General features: G+C 71.2%; 1 protein-coding gene across 1 annotated transcript; it reads right to left on the bottom strand.

Annotated features, from left to right (window-relative positions):
- Positions 1 to 1,892: 1,892 nt before the first annotated feature.
- SLC6A3 (solute carrier family 6 member 3) lies at positions 1,893 to 20,092 on the bottom strand. The gene is made up of 14 exons (XM_037529672.2): positions 19,819 to 20,092; positions 19,217 to 19,348; positions 15,017 to 15,242; positions 13,081 to 13,219; positions 12,695 to 12,829; positions 11,168 to 11,271; positions 10,275 to 10,399; positions 8,386 to 8,498; positions 7,336 to 7,464; positions 6,828 to 6,927; positions 5,361 to 5,461; positions 3,596 to 3,763; positions 3,396 to 3,467; positions 1,893 to 1,958 (listed from the first exon to the last, which is right to left on the bottom strand). The coding sequence occupies exons 1-14, from the start codon at positions 20,090 to 20,092 to the stop codon at positions 1,935 to 1,937; spliced, it is 1,842 nt and encodes a 613-aa protein (XP_037385569.1). The 3' UTR covers positions 1,893 to 1,934.
- Between the last annotated feature and the right edge of the window lie 214 nt (positions 20,093 to 20,306).

Here is a 20,306-nt window from a genome sequence, read left to right as displayed (position 1 = left end):
GGGTCCCTGCCGGGAGGGCTTGCTGTCTGCAGCCCCCCAGACCAGAGGCCGAGGCCAGGGACTCAGGGACCCACGGGTGACCCGACAGAGGCGGTTCTGGGGCCGGCCGGACCCCCCGGGCTCTGCGTGAGGCCGCTGCTCAGCTGGCCCCGGCCAGGCCCTGGTTGCGCAAGAGTGCCTGCGGGCAGCGGGCTTGGGCTCGTGGGCGGACACGGCGCCGTGCTCTCACGTGGGCACACGTGCCCCTGTGTGTTGGGTGTGGCGGGTGGACATGTCCCCTCCCAGGCTCTGGAGCTACAGCCCCGGCTGCTGCCCCTGCAGGTGTGGGGTGGGCCCTGTCCCCGGGCTGTGTCCACAGTCAGGCCACTTGCCCACTTCTCCGGGGTCGAGGCCCAGGCTGCTCGGCCTGGGCACAGCTGGAGCGTAAGAGCCCAGTCCTGCCCACGGGCTGGCCATGGCCAGCAAGCCCAAGGGGACGCCTCCCCCTGGGGCCCCTGGGGGGTGGGGGTGTGCGGTCAGCCGGCATCACCCTCCTGGGACGGCTGGTGTCCAGACCGGGCTTTGCGGTGGGAACGTCGAGAATGGGGGCCTAGCAAGCCAGGAGGGGTGGGGAGCCCCGGAGAGGACGGGCAGCTCCGGGAAGGTCTGGACCCCGGGCCTCAGCCACCGGCGGGGGTTCGGGTGGGCCCAAGAGCAGGGCCGTGTGCCCACTCCCTGGAAGGGGCACCCCAGGGGCACGAGGCTGTTACCGGGGTGTTGGGCAAGGCCTTGGGTGGACAGACCCAGGGCCAGGCTGGGGCTGGCGGAGCGGCTGCCCCGCCCCGCGCCACGGTGGGGGTGCTGGTATTGATTCCGGGAGCAACGGTGAGCCTCAGCGGCTGCTCTGGGTCAGGCCTCAGCTGCCGGGCTCCGGAAGGACGTCTTTGGCCACAGAGTGGACAAGAGATGCTTGGGGCAAGGGCAGGGCCGCTCGGGCCTCTGGCGTCGCGTCCCAGAGGGGCCCTGGCCGTGAGCAGGCGGCTGGGCTGAGTCGGCGGCAGGGACCCTGCAGGCACGGCGGGGCAGGGGGAGACCCCGAGACCGTGCTCCCGTCCGGAGGAGGCCCCAGGGGCGCGCCCCGCTGGCGGCCGCGGCGGGAAGGATGGCAGCACACCGGCCACACTCGGCGTCCTCCATGGCTCTTTATTGCCAGCCACGCCCCGGGAGCTGACCACGGCGATGCCGGGGCTCCGGCCACCGCCCGCCCCCGCCTGGCCCCCCGGGGGAACCCCTGCAGTGCCGAGTCGGCACCCCTGTTCCCTGGGGGTGTGGGGGCACCCCCGTTCCATGAGGGATGGGGGCACCCCCGTTTCTGCAGGATGTGGGGGCATTCCTGTTCCTGGTGGCACAGGGTCACCCCTGTTCCTGGGGGGTGCAGGTCACCCCGTTCCTGAGGGGCGCGGGGCAGTCGTCACGCGGGCCGCGCTAAGCTTCTCTGGCGGCACAGAGCATCACTGAGGATGAGGCGCCTGCCGGGAGCTCCGCCCCGCGTGCTGGGGGCAGCAAGGGGAGGAAACTGCCGGCCCCTCCTCCGTGGGGCCCCGCGGGCGCCCGGGCTGCGAGGACGGGGCTGTCCGCAGGCGCCTGTGCGTGGGCGTCGCTGCCCCGTCCCGCCGTCCGCCTTCTGCACGATGAGACAGACAGCGCTGGGTTTCCGAACACGAGCAAGACACACGATCCAGAAGCGACTGCGGACACGTGTGGGGCGGGCGGGCGGGGCGCGTGGGGGGTCGGGCGGATGGGGGGGGCGGCTGCGGAGGGGCGGGGGCAGGTCGCCTCCTGGGGCGCGAGGGCGTCTGCGGCGGGGCCCCCCAGGCGTGTCCAGCGGAGCGCGGTGAGAGCAGGGCCTCCTTCCCCCCGGCGGGCCGCGCCTCCCCGCAGCCGGGCCGGTCCCGCTACACCAGGAGCCAGTGGCGCAGCTGCAAGGGAAGCACCAGGTTACGGGACGCGGGGGCGGGAGCGCCGCGCGGCTGAGGCCCAGATGGCGGGTGCGGCCTCGTCCCCACCAGCACGCGAGAGCGACAGGGGCAGCTATTTCGACTCCGGAAATTGTCGCAGCCTGTCACCCTGCAGCTGCGGGCCCGCCCCGCGCCGCACGGCCGCCCGCTGGCAGGGGCTGTTTTCACGCGAACGGGAGTGTGACAGCGGCCGGGGGCTGCGGGGACGAGAGCCGAGGCCACGCCGGCCGCACCCGGAGGGCTGGGAGACGGTCCGGCCCGGGCAGGGCTCAGCCGGGTGCTCGGCCAGGAGTGGGCACGGGCAGGGCTGGCAGGGCCCCAGGCAGACTGCCCCCCAGCAGCGTCCAGATGAGAGCCCCGGGGGCAGTGGCCGCCTGCCCGCCCGTGGGCAGCAGCAGGCCCCAAGCGTGGGGGGGCGGCCGGAGCCCGCGGAGAGGAGAAGCCGTCAGTCCAGGGGGAAGGAGGGGGGCCGGGCCGGGCCCGGGGCAGCTGTGCACTCCTGGGCGGCAGGGAGGAGTCGAGCCCGGTGCCCACACTCCTGGCCGCTGCGCATTTCCCGGGGACGAGCCGCAGGACACCACCCAGTGCTGCTGCAGGACACAGCGCGCCCGAGGGCAAGCGCACAAGGGTCACCCCCACAGCCGCGAGCGTCAGGGGTGCCTGGGGGGGCGTCAGGGGCCTCACAGGGCCATGGGGCCCTGGTCCCACATGAATGCTGCCCCGCCCCACCTAACAAGGCTCGGGGCGACCCCCAAGCCCCACCATCACCGTGTAACTGGCCCCAGAACAAGCTCAGGCATGGGCAGGGCACGGGGCGCCTGCACCCCAAACCCGAGGCCCATAAGGCAGCCGTGTGGCCAAGGCCAGTGCCCACAGGGGCTCTGGGGAGGGGGACACACCGCTGGAACGTGCCCTCCGGGGTCAGAAGCTCCGCAGGGACGAGAGTGACCCAAAAAAGACCCAACTGCACGTCCAGGGAGTGGACAAAGAGCAAACGTAAGCTCCAAGCAAGACCCACAGAGGACAGAGGCCACGGCCTGGCCCGGGAGTCCCTGATGGAGGCCGGAGAAATGGCCAGGGAGTGAGAGCCAGACAACGTCCCCTTGGATGGCGACCAGAAGCCCCAGCCCCTGGACGCTGTCCAGGAGGTGCCTGGGATGCACAGGAGAGCCAGGGCCCCCTGGGTGTCCCACGGGGCACGGCCACAGCAGAGGGAGGAGCGGCCGCGGGGTCCCTCCCCAGCGCAGGCCGCGCCCACCCCGGCCCCTCCTCCCGCTGAGCCAGCAAGGGCCGAGGGCCCAGGCTCCCCGGTGCCGGGCGCCCCGCCCCGCCCCACCCCGCGACCCCTCCCCAGGGCGCCACGGGCCTGGCCTCCCCTCGGCCCTGCGCGGGACTCACCGTGAACTGCCGCACCTGCCCGCTGTCCACCAGCTGGTGCTCCTTCTCAGGCGCGATGGCGTAGGCCAGCTTCTGGGGGGAGACGTGCCGCGGACTCAGCACGGCGTGGCCCCGCCCAGCCACGTCCAGTGGGCTGCGCCCGGCGTCCCCCGGGCCCCGCACTGGCCGCCCCCTCAGGCGCTCATGTCCCCCACACGCACCTCCCGCAGGGTCCCGGGCAGGCTGCAGAACTTGTAGGCCGCGTAGATGGGCACCATGGACATAGAGGACGCGGCGATGGTCCAGCCCAGCGTGTTGGCCCACTCGGGGAAGATGTAGGTCCCGTAGTGCGGGGGCCGGAAGGTCACGATGCTGACCACAACCACAAACTGAAACCGAGCACGAGTCAGGCGCTGCTGGCCGGGGGCTCGCAGAAGAGGGCTCGGGACGCCTGGCGGCCACGTGCTCCGGAGCCCAGGCTGCAGGCCGCCCGGGCCAGGGGCCGGCAAAGCAGGGAGCGGGGTCCCTATCCCAGGAGCAGGGTCCCTGTCTGTCCCAGGTGGCTGGTCCAGGACGTGGGGGGGGGCGTCCTTCCAGGCCCGTCTGACCAGCAGGGTCTCTCCCACCACACTTCAGAGACCCCCTGTGGCCTGGATGGGTCACGGCGACACCGACATGTTTGACTGGCCCTGGGGGGACTGTCTGGGCTGCTCAGAGGGTTCAGGGCGCACTTTAGAAGCCCACTCCCCGACGTCTACGTCCGGGGAGTCTGTGAGTGTTGCTGGAGCTGGACCGCGCGTGTGGACGGGGGCGGCCGGGCGGTCAGCTGCACCAGCCCCGTCTTAAGGCCCAAGGCCGCGGGGGGGGCGGCCCGAGGTCCCACGGTCAGCGGTGGCCGCGGGGAGGGCCGCTGGGGGCAGGCAGAGGCGGGCCTTCGCTTGGAAATGGCCTTCCCTGCTAGGGGTGTGGCAGGACGCGGGGGAGCCCAGAGCCTCCGCCATGGGAGGGAGGGGCTGTCCCTGCCGCTGCGGCCCCACCACGCTGCGGTGTGCCCGGCGCCCGGCCAGAGGCCAGCGGCTCGCCCTGGACACCCTGCGCCCTGGACCGCGGGCGGCCCCTGGGGCGCGGAGGGTCCCGGGGGGTGGGGGCGGAGCACGTGGCTGCTCTGGAGTCTGGCTGCGCCGGGGAAGGCGTTTCTCTGGGGAGGGGAGGGGGCGCGATGCCCCTGCGGCCGCGCACAGCTGCCCTCGGCGGGGCTGGGGGGCAGCGGCCCACAGCTGGCTCACGGTCTGCACCCCTGTGGGTCCTGGCACCGGGGCCGCGGGCCCCACGCCCCTGGGCAGGGGCGAGCCTCCCCCTCATCCCAGACCCCAGGCCCTGCTGCGGACAGGCCAGAGCCCCTCCTGGGAGCCCCTGCGACGTCGGGTCCCAGCGCCGTGTGTAAGGAGGGTGCGCACACGCAGCCAGTCACCACGCTGGCCGTGATGGGTCTGCGGGGGCTGCCAGCTGCCCTCGGCGTGGGGTGCCCCCCAGGCTGGCTGGGGAGCAGGAGGGCCTGGTGGCCAGGGAGGCGCTTGTCTCCTGGGGCTCTCCAGCCCTATGGGGCCACTGCACGGACTGGCTCCAGAAAGAGGCCGCTGCCCCATCAGCCTGGAGCCCCAGCTCGCTGGCCCAGGTGGTACAAGCCAGCGGCTACTGGATGAGAGCCAGGGCCTGGGGAGCCCCGCGGCGCCGGGCAGGAATCCAGTACTGGGCACCCCGAGGGTCTAAACCATCCCAGTGCCCCGGTGGAGGCTGCTGGGTCCGAGGTCTCAATGCCAGTCCAGGGCTGGGCACGGGCTCACCCTGGCCAGGTCTAGTGGGGACAGCGGACACCTTAGAGGCCAGAGGGGATCTTGGGGGGCTGCGCTCCAGACTGAGAGCCCTGAGCCTGTCTCGGGAGCCTCCCCCGGTGACACCCAGTGTGGCCGGCAGGCCGGGCCTCACCAGCAGGAAGCAGGGGCTGACGAACTTCCAGCACAGACGCCAGTAAAGGCTGGGCCGCTGCCCGGTCATTTGCTTGATGTCCTCGCTGAACTGCCGCACGCCTGGGGGTCAAGCCAGAAGGGTCAGACACGCGTGGCCTCGTGGTGTGGCCTTGGCCCCTGCAGCTGGGCCACGCTCCTGTAGCCAGGCCCCGCCCCTGGGCCCTCCGGCTGCTTGCTGGGCCCCTCCCTGTCCTCGGAGCGCGGCTCCACGTGTGCCATTTCGACTGGATTCTGATCCTGACGCTACGGGGTCTCTGGGGCCTCACGACGCCCCGCCCCCCAGGGCCACCCCCCAGATGCCCATGGAACGTCATGCCCAGGTGAGTGTCCACCTGGTGAGTGGCTCTTTCCGTGGTGTTGTCCAGCCCCTCTAGGAAATGACAGGCCGCGGGGGCAGCACCCTGCCGCCCCTCCACGCAGCTCCCCGCTTCACCCCCAGCCTATCATGGAAGCCGGCCCGGGACATGGAGGCAGACCCAGAGGCACCGTGGATGGGCGAGGGCAAACCCAGGGGTGGCCAAGAGGGGGCCGTCCCCTCCGGCCTCCCGGCGCCCGTGCAGACTGTGCCGCCGGAAGGGGTGCTGGACAAGTCCCATCTGTGCGGTGCTGTGGGGTGGCTCCGGGCTCAGGCTCTGGGCGCTGCTTCCAGCCTCCTCGGTGGGCTTGTTCCAGGGGTGCAGGGAGAGTAAAGTGGGGACAGTGCACTGGCTGCAGGTGCCGTCCGCAGGAAAGAAGGGCGGTGGCCTGGGGAGGCGTGGACGGGGGCAGCGGAGCTCAGCTAGCTGCTTCTGGAGGGACATGCCTCCCTGCGGTGGCGCCCTGTCCGGGACCGGGGGGGCGACCCCGACCACGAGCACCCAGCGGGAGCACGCTGCTGCAGGCCCGCACGAGCCGCCAAGGGCCTGGCTGGGGCGAGGCAAGGCCTGACCCTTGCGGGGAGAGCGGGGGTGGCGTGTGAGGCTGCCAGGTCGGTGCCCTGGGAAGGCACAGCTCCTTGGGCATCCGGGCATCATGGCGCCGGGAGGGGTGCATCAGGGGGTCCAGCCGACCCCGCAGGCTTAGAGCTGATGTGGGGTCCAGAGGCTGCTGGTGGGGGCAGGCCAGCAGCAGTGGCCCTGTGAGGAGGAGCTGAGGGCAGCATTCAGGGCACCCGGCCTCTAGGGACTTGGCACCGCCTCCTGCCAGCCGCTCTGCCCCAGGGCCTGGAGCCTCCTTCCCAGCACCAACGAGGGTGTCTGCAACTACATGCCCCCACCGGGCGCCTCTGACCACAATGAGGGTGCTGTCCTCACCGACCAGCTGGGCAGAGGGGTGGCCAGGCCCGCGCCCTCGGTGGAGCACCCTGACCCCTCCTGGAGCGAGAGGCGGCCTGCAGAGCTGACGCCTGGCCGGCGCCCAGAGCAGCACCCAGGGGCCCTGTCCTTACCGTAGAACCAGGCCACCCCGATGGCCTCGATGAGCACCCCGAACAGGATGGACGTGCCAGCTGCGAAGTGGTCCAGCAGTGTGAAGACGTAGATGCCGCCCTGGAAGAGGGGCCGCCGGACTCGGTGCCGGAGCCAGACCTGGCCTGCGGTCGGCTAGGCAGACCCCCCCTCACCGCCCCCAGCCCCACCCGGGCACGAGTTCAGCCGCACACAGCCGCTTGGGTTTGTCCTTTACGCAAAAATGAAAAGCCTGTGCCCTCCCCCGCCTCCCCCTGCACTCCTGGAGTCATCGGAGAGGCCACGCACGGCAGGTGCTCCAGGGACAGGCGTGGCCGGGCCCTCGCACACTCCGCCTGCTGCTGCAGGACAACAAGGCGGGTGCAGCCCAGGGAGCTGTCCAGGTGCTGAAGTCCCTCCAGCCCAAGTCCCCATCCCCCGTGGCCACGCCCCCGAGGGAGCACGCGGCTTGTCCGGGAGGATGCTGGCTCTGTCCCTGACAGCACCTACGTTGGTGACGCAGAAGAGGGACAGCAGGAAGGTGGCCAGGACGATGAAGAGAGTGAAGAGCTCCCGGTGCCGGTGCAGCAGCTGGAACTCGTCGATGAGGCCGGTGATGACCGACTCCATGCCGCCCATCTGCAGACACAGAGCGGGGCTGCAGGCCAGGCAGACGGGGCCAGGGACAGACGCCAGGTGGACGTGGGGCGGGCACTACCCAGTGTCTGTCCAGGGAATGGGCACCAGAAGGCGAGGCAGCCCTCCCAAGACCTCGCTGTGCACGTGCGGGAGTGGGGACCTGGAGGAGGGCGGGGGAACGCTGCGACAGAGAGGTGACTCTGAGGCGCCCCCACAGCGCCCAGCTCCACCAGACTTTTCTGAGCAGATGTCTCCGCTTAGTGGTTCCCAGGGCGCCTGGCCTGGCCTGGATGCTGGCCACTGGCCGCTAGCCAAGCCCTCCTGGTGACACGTCCTGACTCCAGGGTGGGTGGCCTCGGGCAGGTGGGTGCCCCCGTGGCTTGGTGAGCCTCGCTGCCTCTTTGGAGGGTTGTCTGCCCTGGGAAGTGCTGTTCTTGGGGCTCACCCTTCCAGCACTGATGCATCTGGGGTGCACCTGTGGGTGGGGAAGGGGCTGAGGGGGGCCTGACCTGTGCGAGTGAGGGGAACCGCAGTTGTCGGCACACCCGTGGCTGGTCACGGACCCTGAGGACCCACTCTTGGTCCCCAGCAGGCGGTGGGCAACGAGCGGCTCGGGCTAGACTGGGGCTGACCTGCGGCCTCCCAGTGCCACACTCACATGCACACGCGTGTGCACACAGGCACACTCAGGGCCACGGAAGGCCTAGGGGTGGTGGGAGGCTTCTGCCAGCCCTGCAGCGCCCGTTGTCCTGGGGCAGAGGCCCACCTCCCCGGCTCCCTGCTGCCGTGGCGTCTACTGCAGGCTGTGCCGAGCCAATGCCGGGGTGCACTCAGACGCCCCGCCCCAGGAAGAGCACCTGGGCGGCCACCGCCACACTGGGAGAGGGACGTGAGGCTGCGGGCCGGTGGGGTCTCACTCACGGCACTGTCGATCCCCAGGGCGAGCAGCATGATGAAGAAGACCACCGCCCAGGCCGAGGACAGTGGGAGCGTGGCCAGTGCCTCGGGGTAGATGATGAAGATCAGCCCCGGCCCTGGAAGTAAACCCCCAGACCCATGGGTGCGAGCCCCAGCCACGGCCCCGCCCAGACGCAGCTTCCTGCTCCGCTGGGTCCCCCCCACAGCCCCCCCACAGGACTCCTGCCCAGCCCCTGCAGCGATAAGACCCTCTAGATCCTCCTTCCTGCAGTTTCGGGGCGCTGGGGGAGACCGGATAAGGGTGGGGCTCTGCTCCTGTCCCCCAGGGCCCGTTTCCTGAGCAAGTGGAGGACCCACCACCCCAGTCCACACGCTTCACCTAGTGACCCGCAGCACCGTCCTCGCTATGGCCTCGGGCCGACAGCCGCTTTGGCTCGTGTAGCGAGGCTGCTGGGCAGACTGGCACCCTGGGGCAGCACCCGTGGAGGTGGCTGAGGGCTGGGGGGGGCCCTCTGGGCCTGGGGGGCCACAGGCGGTGGGCCTGGGGGGGCTGGTTGTGGGCCTACACAAGATGGGGGTGCAGGGCTCAGCCGGGACCTCATGCAGTTTGGTCCCCAGGATCCCAAAGTAAATGTCCCCGCAGGAAACGGGCAGTTGACCATTGTCACGGCCAGTCGTGCAGGCTGAGCACCCCAGCTCACCAGCCCCCCAGCCTTGGCCTCCAGAGCCGCAGCGCCCAAGCCTGCATGGGCACCTGGACAACGGCCTCCCGGATCTGTCTAAACAGGTGCTTGTTCCAGAAGCTCTCACAGGCAGGGCGGGGCCACCCCGGGGGGGGGGGGGGCTATAACGCCCAAGCCAGGACCCAGGCGAGGGCCTCAGCCTGCTTCTGACCCGCCGTCCCCTCTGGCGGTCAACACCCGCCCCCCACCCCCCTGAGGATCAGGGCTGCTGACATTTGCTTGCCCCAGCAGAGCGGCTGCTGCCTGGAAGGGGCTGGTTATTGCTATTTATCATAATAAAGGGCAGGAAGCAGGTGGAGGCTCCCGCAGGGTAAATCTCAGGCCTGATCTGCATCCGCCTCCCCTTCCCGACTCCCAGAGGCAGGGCCAGCCCCTGCCAGCCGCCTCCTGCCTTCAGAGTGGGGTCCTGACGCTCGGACCCCAGACCCACTGGGATGAGTGGCTGGCCTTCCAGGAGCTGCGGGCACCGGCGGGGTACCCAGTGCCCCCCCACCCTCGCCCCTGGCACCGGCAGGGTACCCCAGTGGCCCCCTGCCCCTCCTGACTCAGGGGTCAGAGAACTGCCACGGAGGCCCTGACCCGCAGGGTGTTCTGGGTGTGAGGAGCAGCCTGAGGGCGCGAGGCCTGCACACCTCCCTGGGTGGCCGGTCCCCAGGGGACACTGCCCGGCTCACAGCAGGGCAATCCCGAGGCGCTGGGTGGAGGCGCTGGCGCCAGGGCTGGCCAAGTTTTCACCCCCTGAGCACCAGCGGCCCCGGCCCCGTGCCCCACCCCTGCCCGCCTAGCAAGGCCGTGCCCTGGCCCCACCCAGGGTGCAGCCTGGCCGGCAGGTGCTGCAAGAGCTCCATGCCACATGCGCCGGACTTTGGGGCTTCCAAACCTACCCAGCTGGCACGCGGCAGCCGCTGGCAGGGGCCCTGAGGTGGGGGAGCAGCTCGTCAGGGCTGACCTCGCTCAGGGCTGTCACGCCCAGCACCCCAGCAGCACCCTCCAGCATGCACCCCCAGCAGCGCAGACAGCGCCCGGGGCCCCGGAGGCACGGTGCACCCAGAGACAGAACAGCCCCCTGCGCCACCCACTCCCCAGAGCCCGGGACCGGCCCCGTGTGCGGCCCAGACCTGAGTGGGTGCCAGGGCCGCGGAGACTCACCGTCCTTGGCCACGTCCCCAATGGGCACGCTGTGCTTCTGGGCCATGTAGCCCAGGAAGGAGAAGACCACGAAGCCAGAGGAGAAGCTGGTCAGGGAGTTGACTGAGGTGGTGATGATGGCATCTCTGCAAGAGCAGAACGGCCCCGCATGCGCTCCAGCCTCGCTCCAGCAGCCGCGCCGGGTGGGCAGCTGGGCGGTCAAGGGCCCGAGGTGTGCCCTTGCGGGCCTCTTGCGGAGGCTTGAGGCTCTGGGGTGCCCGGCCTTGGCTCTGGGTGGGCCCCTGCACCCCTCCGCCCACGTTCACTGGGGACGGCGAGGCTCCTGGGGCCGAGGCTCCAAGCCGAGGGTGGCATAGGGCCGCCAGCTGGGCCGGCAGACGGAGGAGGGGCCTGCGCCATGCTGCAGGCCGTCTGGCCCGGCCCTGGGTGCCTTCCCGGCGACTGGTCAGACGCAAGTTCTCATGGGGCGTCCCTGAGGCTGCCCTTCCCGGCTGCTGCCAGGGGCCCCGGCTGCTGGGGTGCCCTCTCTGAGAGCCGAGGGAGCAGGCCTCGACCTGTACCCTGACCGGGGGGCAGCACTCTGCAGGCCATCGGGTCCCAGACTGAACTCTTCCTGAATTCAGAAGGGTTTCTGCCGCAGTCTGGGGCTCCAGTCACTGGTCACCCTGGCCGGAGGCGAGTTCCCAGCAGCTTGTGGCTTCCCTGCGGGCACCGCCCTCCAAGGCCGGTCGGTAGCCCGAGCCCTCTGCGGGGCCAGCGATGAGCCACTGCGGCCTTGAGGTCTTGCCGGCTCGTTCCCCCTTCCTCTGGGGTCACCCATTTCCATAGTCACCGTGCCCCCACCCCAGGATGCCCCGAGCAGCAGCCCCCCATGGGGGGACAGCAGGGCTCACCTGTAGCAGTTGTTGGTGAATTTATTGTAACTGGAAAAGGCGATCAGCACCCCAAACCCCACGCCCAGTGAGAAGCAGATCTGGGTGGCGGCGTCGATCCAGACCTGTGATGGGGAGACGGCTGTTAGGGCCATGCAGGGGCTTCGGAGCCCGGGGCCACCTCCTGCCACCTGCTGCCTGGCTAAGGGAGCAGTCGTGCAGCCTGGCCCCCCCAGGGCTCCCCTGCAGCCAGTGGCAAGCGGGGGCAGGGCGGGGCTGACCGGGCGCCACTGCTCGCCGGCACTGTGAGGCCCGGTGCCTGGACAGGACACCTGCCCCTTTCCGGGATGCATCCGCCCTCGGCAAGCAGGCCGCGCTGAAGGCCTGCGGGGCAGTGCTCCGATGGGGAGGCCGGCAGGTGCGCGCAGGGTGACGCGAGGGGGTTCAGACGTGCACAGAGCCCAGTGTGAGCATGGCCCGTGCTGGGCACCCTCTTGGGAGAAACGCCTGAGCTCCGAGACAGGCTTGGGGTCCTTAGCAGGACAGCAGGGGGCTTAAAAGGCAAACGCGGCCTGCTCAGTCCAGATGAGCGGAGGGCCCTGGCCAGGTGTCGCTGCCCTGGGCAGCCGAGGGGACAGCAGAGGTACCGTCCGCCCTGGGCACCCCCTTGCTGGTCCAAGCCGCGGCCTGAAGCACGTCGGGGCGTGCCCCTCTGGGGAGCCTCTTCCCTGCCCGCGCCCGCCCTGCGCTCAGAGGCTGTCGCCAAGGGTTTTCAGCCAGAATCCTTCCCTCTTCGCTGAAAGGCCAGCCTGGCGCCGCCAAGTGTGGAGCAAGCGGCCGCTCGCTGCTGTGTGCGCACCGGGAGCCTTTCGCCCGGAGCTGTGGCTTCCGCGGGCCTGGCCCTTCGGCCTCGCTGGGGCTCGGGCTCGGGTGGGCAGCGAGGTCCTGGGCACAGCCGGGGCAGCCCTGGGGCTTGGCCCCGAGACCAGGGCTCGGGTTCCGTTGCTGAGCTGACCCCCAGGCGCCAGCTCCGGTCCTCGCCCCGCCCCGCGCAGCTCCCCTGCGCCCTCCCCACCCCCTTCTCAACGGACAGTGTTGGGGTGCAGGTGGGCCGCACAGCTGCGCACAGTAGGGCGGCGTGCACCTGCCGGCCTTACGGGGTGAAGAAGAGGTCCAGGCTGAGGGGCGCCTCGGGCTCAGCTTCTGAGCGCAGCCCCGCCCCCGCCCCGCCATCCCCGGCCCCGCCCCATACGCCAACCTGGCCCACCTGCCCGGCCCCGCCCCGCCCCCAGGCCCCGCCCGCCAAGGCCCTGCCCCCACACCCGCCCCGGCCCCGCCCCTACGCCAGGCCGCCCGCCCCGGCCCCGCCCCGGCCCCGCCCCGGCCCCGCCCCCACCTGCCTAGGCCCGCCCCTACGACAACAGGTCCCACCGGCCCCGGCCCCGCCCCGCCCCGCCCAGGCCCCGCCCCCGCCCCGCCCGCCCAGGCCCCGCCCCGCCCAGGCCCGCCCGCCCAGGCCCCGCCCCGCCCAGGCCCCGCCCCGCTCACCGAGGCCTCGCAGAGCCGGCGGAAGTCCACGCTCAGGTAGGCGCGGATGCCGTCCAGGGCGCCGGGCAGCGTGACGCCGCGCAGCAGCAGCGCGAAGAGCACCACGTAGGGCATGGTGGCCGTGATCCACACCACCTGCGGGCGGCAGCGCGCTCGGGCCGTGCCGGCGCCGGCGCCCGGGGTCCGCGCGGGGGCTCCCGCCGGGCCTGCCCTGGGTGCCCGGGCCCGGGCCCGGGGCGCGGGGCGCGGGGCGCGGGGAGGACCCACCCGGGCCTGCTCCCGGGTCAGACGCGCCAGGACTTTCATCAGCAAAAAATGTACTTTGCTTCGACGTGTGGACGTGGGCGTCCCCGCCCCCCCTTTCCAGCGCGCCCCGGAGCACCCACCTTGCCCGAGGTCTTCACCCCCTTCCACAGGCTGAAGTAGAGCAGCAGGATGACGAGCGCCAGGCAGCAGGTGAGCTGCCAGCGGGGCGGGCCCAGGTCCTCGATGCCGCTGCTCTGGTGCAGGTGCAGCACCCCGCGCCTGGGGAGGGAGGCGGCGTCAGAGGCCCGGGCCCCAGGCGCTGTCCTTGAGGCGCGGGGTGCCGGCCGCGCAGGGGTGAGGGTTGCGGGGCGTTGGCTCTGCTGTCCAGGCCAGGGCCTGCGGCTGAGTGACCCCTGTGCCCATCCCTGCGGCGTCCTGGCTTGCGTCCAGCTCCCTGGGGCGCGCAGTCGGCACTCGGGCCTGCACCCGGCCCCAGCACTGCCGGGAGGGCCCCGCGGACAGGACTCGAGCCAGGGGGGCCGCAGAAGGAGCCCCACCTTCCTCCCCTCTGCCCACTAGGGCACATCCGCGCCCTGCTGGGTCTGCTAGGGGTTTGCAGTCCTGGTTTTGGGACGGGGGCACCAAACCAGCGCCTTCTCCCGCCGCCTCAGCGCTCCTGGGCCGCTCGGCCAAGCTCCGCCCTCCCACACCCGCAGGGCCACCAGAGGGAAGCAGAGGCATCCTCATCACAAAGGGGTGCAAGACCTGGAAACGGGGGGGGGGGGGGGGGGGGGGGGGGCCGGCGAAAAGCAGGGAAGCACCAAGTCCCGGCGGCCATGGGTGCAAGGCCAGGGCCTGTGCAGACACCACACCTGGGCCTGGGAGCTGGGAGCGGCTCCACAGAGCCTGCGCTGAGCGCTCAGGCCCCAAAACGCACCCCGTTGGCACCGCCTCCAGCACCACCCAGCGCAAGCCCGCAGGAAAGGCCCGGGGCAGCCTTTCTCCAGAGGGGATGTGGACCCCTGACCCATCATCAGGACTGCAGGACCAGAGACGCGCTGTCCAGGACAGGACAGAGGGGCCGAGCACAGCTGGGGGTGGGACGGAGCAGGCGTGAGGGCGGCTCCCCGAAGTTAAGCAGAACAGTCCTATGACCAAGCAGCTCCACTTGGGTTTTTACTCAAGAAAACCGAAAGCAGGGACTTGACAGGCCCCGTCCCCGGGCCAGCAGAGCAGTGGAGGCTGGCGAGCCAGGGGCGCGCGGGGAAGCCCGGTCTACACGCGCGGGCCTCACGAGGGAAGAAATCCTGAAACGCACCTCAACTCGCGTGAACCTCGAGCACCTGGCACTGAGTGAAACACGCCAGTCACGCAAGGACAGTCCTGGGTGACCCCACTCACAGGGGGCCCCCGAGGATCAGAGCCACAGACACAGACGCCAGATGAGGGGAGGAAAGCAGGGGCGGTGGGCTGGGGTGCGGGGCGGACACTCTCGGGTCCGGCTGCTGCTGAGAAGGGCCAGAGATGACAGCGAAGGCGGGGAGGCCCGAAGGACCCAGGACACAGACTGAGGACAGGCCCGAGACCTGGCCCGGCTAGTGGGGGGCTCGCGCTGAGGGGCTGAGGGCAGCAGCCGGTGGAAGAGCCAGCGGCGCCGTAGTCAGAGGGACAATGGCTCTCGTGCAGGTGGCACGTGGGGCCGGGCTGGGCCGGGCACCGAGGGTGTCTTTCTGGACGGAACTGGGCCTCGGGCCCGCCTGGGGAGGGCCAGGGAGGGAGCTGCTCTGGAGGGAAGCGTGGCCCAGCCCCGGCCCACTCCGCCCAGCCCCTGCCCGCTCCCAGACCCGGCCTGCTCTGCCCAGCCCCAGCCTGCTCCGCCCAGCCCCGGCCTGCTCTGCCCAGCCCCGGCCTGCTCTGCCCAGCCCCGGCCTGCTCCCGCCCAGCCCCGGCCTGTTCCCGCCCAGCCAGCCCGCACAGGTCAGTGCAGCGGGGTGGGGAGCCGCCCATGGGCACCCAGAGGAGGGGCCGGGCTGGGGTGGGGGGCGCTGGCTCGCCCATCGGGGCGCAGGGACTCACTCGAAGTACTCGGCGGCGGGCGTGGTCCTGAAGGAGTCGCCGGGGCCGGCGCTGGTGTTGCCGGCAGGGGCATCGGAGCAGTTGGGGCTGTTCCAGGTGTGATTGCAGCGGGTCCAGGGCAGCTCCAGGGCGAAGGAGGAGAAGAGGTAGTGCAGGGCCCAGGCGATGATGACGTTGTAGAAGAAGCCCACGTACAGCGAGATGAGGATGACCGTGTAGCCCACGCCTAGGGCGGAGGCGGCCGGTCACCCTTCCCGTGGACATGCTGCCTGTGCCCACAGGCAAGGCTGGCAGAGGGCCGCCATCCAGGCCACTGGGTCCGTCTGTGGCCATCTGGGGCCCAGGGCCCCCAGGGTCCTGCCTGACCACCCGAGACCTCTTAGGGCTACCAACGCCATTGAAGACCTTCCAGGGGGCCTGGGGCCATCCATGACCGTCCATGACCACACGTGACCATCCAGGGTGACCCAGGGCCATCCATGACCATCCACGACTGCGCATGACCCCCCGCGACCCCCCGGGGGCCCAGGCCTTCTCAAGGGCCCTCTCTAGGATCACAAACCTGGGTTGGGGGCCAGGCTCGGAGGGGCTCTGGAGACCAGACCTGACCAGAGCGATGAGCGGCTCGGGGAGCTGTGCCTACCTGCTGGGGCGTCGGGGTCCTCCCCTGGCACAGGAGCTGCTCTGTCCTACCGAGGAGGGCAGCGTCCTGCTGGCCGCCCCACCCGCGAGCCACGGCTCTCCATGCCGACAGTCCTCTTCAGCCCTGGGGGGCTGGTTCGGCCCAAACTGCTCTGTGGCCTGGCCCAGCGCCCTGCCCGGTCCTGCTGGCCCTGCTGCGGAGGGCTGCGCCCCCAGTGCCTTCTGCAGGGGATGGTGGTGGATCTTTATGGTAACCACAGCGAGGGGCCCTATGCTACGTGCGGCCCCTGCACTGGCGTCCTCCTGTGCTGAGGGGGAAGGGCGGCATCCAGCCTGACTTGTCTCTGGGCATCAAGCAGACCCAGCGTGGGCAGAGACTGAAGGCGGGCGCTGGTGCCCTCCCGCCCAGGAAACGCCTGGGCAGGAGGACCAGCCCAGCTGCTTCTTGGAGGCTGTGCTGGCGGGGGCTGGGCCTGGCGAGTCAGTCTTCGCCGCATGGCGCGGAGCTCGCAGGAGAGCCTGGCACCCAGGTACTGCCCATCACAAAGCCACACTGCCGGGCAGCCGTACGTTTGGAGCCCACGTCATCAGGAGGCCACGCTGTGGGGGGCCACGCTGTCCACGTTGTGGGGAGGCCATGCTGTCCACATTGTGGGGGGCCACACTGTCCTCATTGTGGGAGGCCACGCTGTCCACACTGTGGGAGGCCACTCTGCCTCAATGTGCGCCACAGACTTTGCCATCTGGTGGCTGCGGGGATGATGCCTTGAAGCCTTGTGAGGTGAAAGCTCTCCCCTAAGCGCTCAACTTGTGACTCTGGGAGCGGAAGACACCTCTGATCAAGCCCCGGAGCGGACTTGCCTCTGGGCCTTCAGGAACCAGCAGGGTGTGGGCAGCTGTCCCCCTGGGCGGAGCGATGTGCTGCGAGTGCTGACTGGTGCTCCCAGAGCAGAGGGCTCCCTCCACACTGGCCGGCCACACCGGAGCCCCTCCTGGTGCCACAGGCAAAGAGGCCACCTCTGACTGGGCTGCGGGCTCGGCCCTGAGGGGTCACCCCAGTTTCTGGGCCTGGGTGCAGAGCCTGAGGGGGCCGCAGGCCCAAGGGCAGCCCCTCGCCGCCCCACCTTCACCAGGGCCCTCCTGCCCATCGTGAAGACGGCCACCCTGCCCGGTCCCCCGCCGCCGCCGCTGCCCACGGGCCTTGACGACGCTGCACGGGTCCTGTGCCCAGCAGCCTCCCGGGGCGCCCCAGCCCCTGCTTTGGCGTCCGTCCTGGATGCCAGGAGGACGGGGGCTGCTCATGGACCGCCCCCGCCGCGCCCGCCGCCCCGTGTCTAGAGTCTCCCGCGCGTCTTTATGCGGCCCGGCGGGTGCCGTGGCCTGGTGTGGTTTCAAGGCACCGTCACCTATTTCGAAAGAGGGCGCGCCTGATCGATCACGCAGAAACACTATTGACAACGCGCCATCGATTGCTCTGCCCGTGAACGGGGCGGTGTCACACGGACGGTGGGAGCCGACTCTGGCAAAGGCCGGGGGCATTTCATGCCCCAGCCCTACGGAGGCAGCCCCTGGGGGCCACGGACGCGTGTGGAGAGCGTGGCCCCCACACGGGCCCAGGTCAGGCTGCAGAGCAGGAGCGGACCCCATAGGGCAGCGAGGCCCCCCGTGCGCCAGTGCCACGGAAAGACTGGGGGAGACTTGAGACCCTGGTCCCCAGGGTCCCCAACAACCCCAACAACAAAGCCTCCCTGCAGGCCCTGGCCAGCGGGGGGCCCTGGGGAGCCCACACAGGGCAGCCGAGGCACAGCCCCGTGACGGCCCTCATGGGCAGGCGTCGGGCGGCATGGGGGGCCGGCTTAGTGGGCGCTGGCGCCCTGTGGCCACAGGAAAAGGAAGGACGGGGCAACCCCTGCCCTGTGCTCCCGTTTGGGGCATTTTAACTGGGGTCTTCACTCGTTACGTGAGCCCCTATTTAATGAGACGTGAGGCTAGAGGGAATTAGCTTTTTTAGAGACAAGGACGAGGAGGCGCTGGCATCAGCGTGTCCAGACCGCAGGGATTTGCCTCCCCTGGTGGGGGCCACGCACGCTGCCCGGTGCCCCCCAGACGCCCAGGCCCCCACGGCGGGCACCACGGAGCCCAGCCGCAGGCGTCCCCACGGGCGCGCCGTCTCTTCAGCAGACACAGCCCAAGCTGGCCGCACAAGGCTCCGAAGCCCGCGGTGGGCACTCTGTGATCTGGGAAGGCCGCCCCAGCCTCTGCCCACTAGACCCCCTGCCCTGCCGTTTCCACACCTGGACGCGAGCCTGAACGGGGCTGACCACGTCTGCCTGCTGTCTGCCGGGGGCGGGGCACACCTGCCCGGGCTGCGGGGTCCAGCCAGTGGCCACCCGGGCCAGAGGCCTGACCAGCTGCGCCTGCTGGGGGTGAGCGGTGAAGGGTGGAGTCACCGGCGGCAGTTTGCGAGCCGCACTGTGGAGACGCCTCAGTTGGAGAAAGTCCTTCCAGCGGCCGGACTGACAGAGGGAGCTACCTGCGGCCAACCCGGGCCGTGCCGCCTCACTGCAGTGGCGCCCCATGGAGGTGGGCGTGGGGGGGCGCAGGGGGCGTGCGTTGCTGGCTGCCCACTGGGCTCAAAGGCCCTTACTCTGGGCATGCAGACACGGCGACCGGGCGCCCGTCTGTGGGCGGGCCAGCGTCCTCCCTCCACACTTGCCCAGAATGTCCACTGGCCGCGGGGACGCTGACCAGGGGTGGACGAGGCCACAGAGCCGGAGGAGCCGTTGCCTGCTTGTGCCTCGGGCTGTTCCTTTGGGATCCCTGAGCGGACGTGCCCGCGCTGTGCCAGCGGGCAGCTGCAGACATGTGCAGCCTGACGTCCTCCTCTGCCTCTCCCTGGGGAGGGTCGGGCCGGGGCGTGCGTCTCCGCTGAGCCGGTTCCGCGCAGAGCACCAGGGCCCGCGCCGTCCATCTGGGCTGCACCACGCGGCCGGCCGGGCGCTGAGTCACTCCGCCTTGGAAAAACCCGCTCAGGGCTGTGTGCCAGTGGGCAGGCGGGGGGCCGGCGCAGCCCTTTGCCCCGGCCAGCGGCCCTCCTGCAGGCCTGGCCCTGCGGCCTTGGGCGTCTGCTCTCCTCCCCGTGGCTCATCCCGAGCTTCTGGGCAGGGCGGAGGACGTGCTCCCTGGGCTGACCCGCGGAGCCCGACAGGCCTGCGACCAGGTCCCGCTGAGTCCTCCCCCCGACCCGCGCGGCTGCGTCTTGGTGTCGGGACGGCGCCTCCGGCCGCCTGGGCCCCCACGGGGTTTGCCTGGTGGTGCCGGCGCCTGCCCAGCCCCGGGGCCGCTGGGGATAGAGGTGTTGGCAGAGCGAGCCCTCGCCGGGAGGCGGGCAGGGAGTGGACGGCGCACAGAAGCCAGAAAGACGATGGCGGAACAAGGCAGAGGGAGGGGCGCAGAGTCCGCCCACCTCCGCCCCAAGTCCACGCCGTGAGGGAGGCCAGTGAGCCACCCGCCCGGAGCGGCCACGCTCAGGCCTGGGCGGCGCCGCCCGCCACTTACCCTTCAGCACCGGGCAGATCTTCCAGACGCCAGCAGCGCCCTCGCGGTTGAACTGCCCGAGGGCCAGCTCCATGTAGAACAGCGGCATCCCCGCGATGACCATGAAGAGCAGGTAGGGCACCAGGAAGGCGCCTGCGGGGTGGGCGGAGACCTCAGCCTGGGGCCGCGGGGCCCTCCCGGCGTGCCCATCCCAGCCCAGGCCCCTGCTGCCCGCTCTCCGGGGCTGTCGCAGGCTGGGGCGGCCAAGTGTCCTCGCCCACTGCCCAGCACAGCCGCTGCCCAGTCATCGAGTGGCCTTGGGCAGAGCGGTGGCCGCGCCTGTGCATGGGGACCCTGGGGGGCCCCTCCAGCCGATCCTGCCAGGCCTGGGGCCCCAGCTCATCAGCACCCCTGAGCTGTGCTGGGGGCCCCGGGGCTCTGCTGGGGCTCCGGCTGGTGGGTGGTGCCGGGTCAGGGCAGCGCCCGGGTCCCCTTGGAGCGGCTCCTGCCTCCAGCCGGCCCGGGACACGCGGCCTCGAGTGTCCGGCGGGGATGCGCGTGGAGGCGGCGGGCAGGCACGTGGCCCCGGGCCCCCCTCACCCCCGGCTGCCCGCCCGGCTCACCGCCGCCGTTCTTGTAGCAGAGGTAGGGGAAGCGCCAGACGTTGGCCAGGTCCACCGCGAAGCCGATCACCGACAGGAGGAAGTCGATCTTCTTGCTCCAGGTCTCCCGCTCCTGGGCCCCCACGGGCGTCTTTGGGGGGCTGATGAGCGTGGAGTTCGTGAGCTGCACCCCGTTTTGCTCCTTGACCAGGACCAGCTCCATGGCCTTGGGGGCCACTGCGTTGGGCTCCGTGGTGGGGGCCGTCAGGGCCAGGGCGCACTCGCCGTGACTCATGGCGCAGCCGCTCCGCTCCCTCGGCCTTGGGGGGGACAAGCAGACCTAGCAAGGCGGGCACTGAGCACCCCAGGGCAGGTGGCGCTCCCCGCAGCCCTGCGCCCCCTCCCCTGAATGCTGGTTTTCAGCAGCCGCAGCAGAGCCCCGACACCACCCCACGTGCGCCTGTCAGGCCGGGAGCCCCACAGCCGGGCCCTGGGGATGGAGCAGCTTG

This window comes from Talpa occidentalis, unplaced genomic scaffold, assembly GCF_014898055.3.
Source record: "Talpa occidentalis isolate TD23 unplaced genomic scaffold, MPIMG_talOcc4v2.1 talOcc4.6, whole genome shotgun sequence".
In the NCBI taxonomy this organism is placed as follows: Eukaryota; Metazoa; Chordata; class Mammalia; order Eulipotyphla; family Talpidae; genus Talpa; species Talpa occidentalis.
The sequence above is the reverse complement of the archived record's forward strand: the minus strand, read 5'-3'. Positions and strand labels throughout refer to the sequence as shown.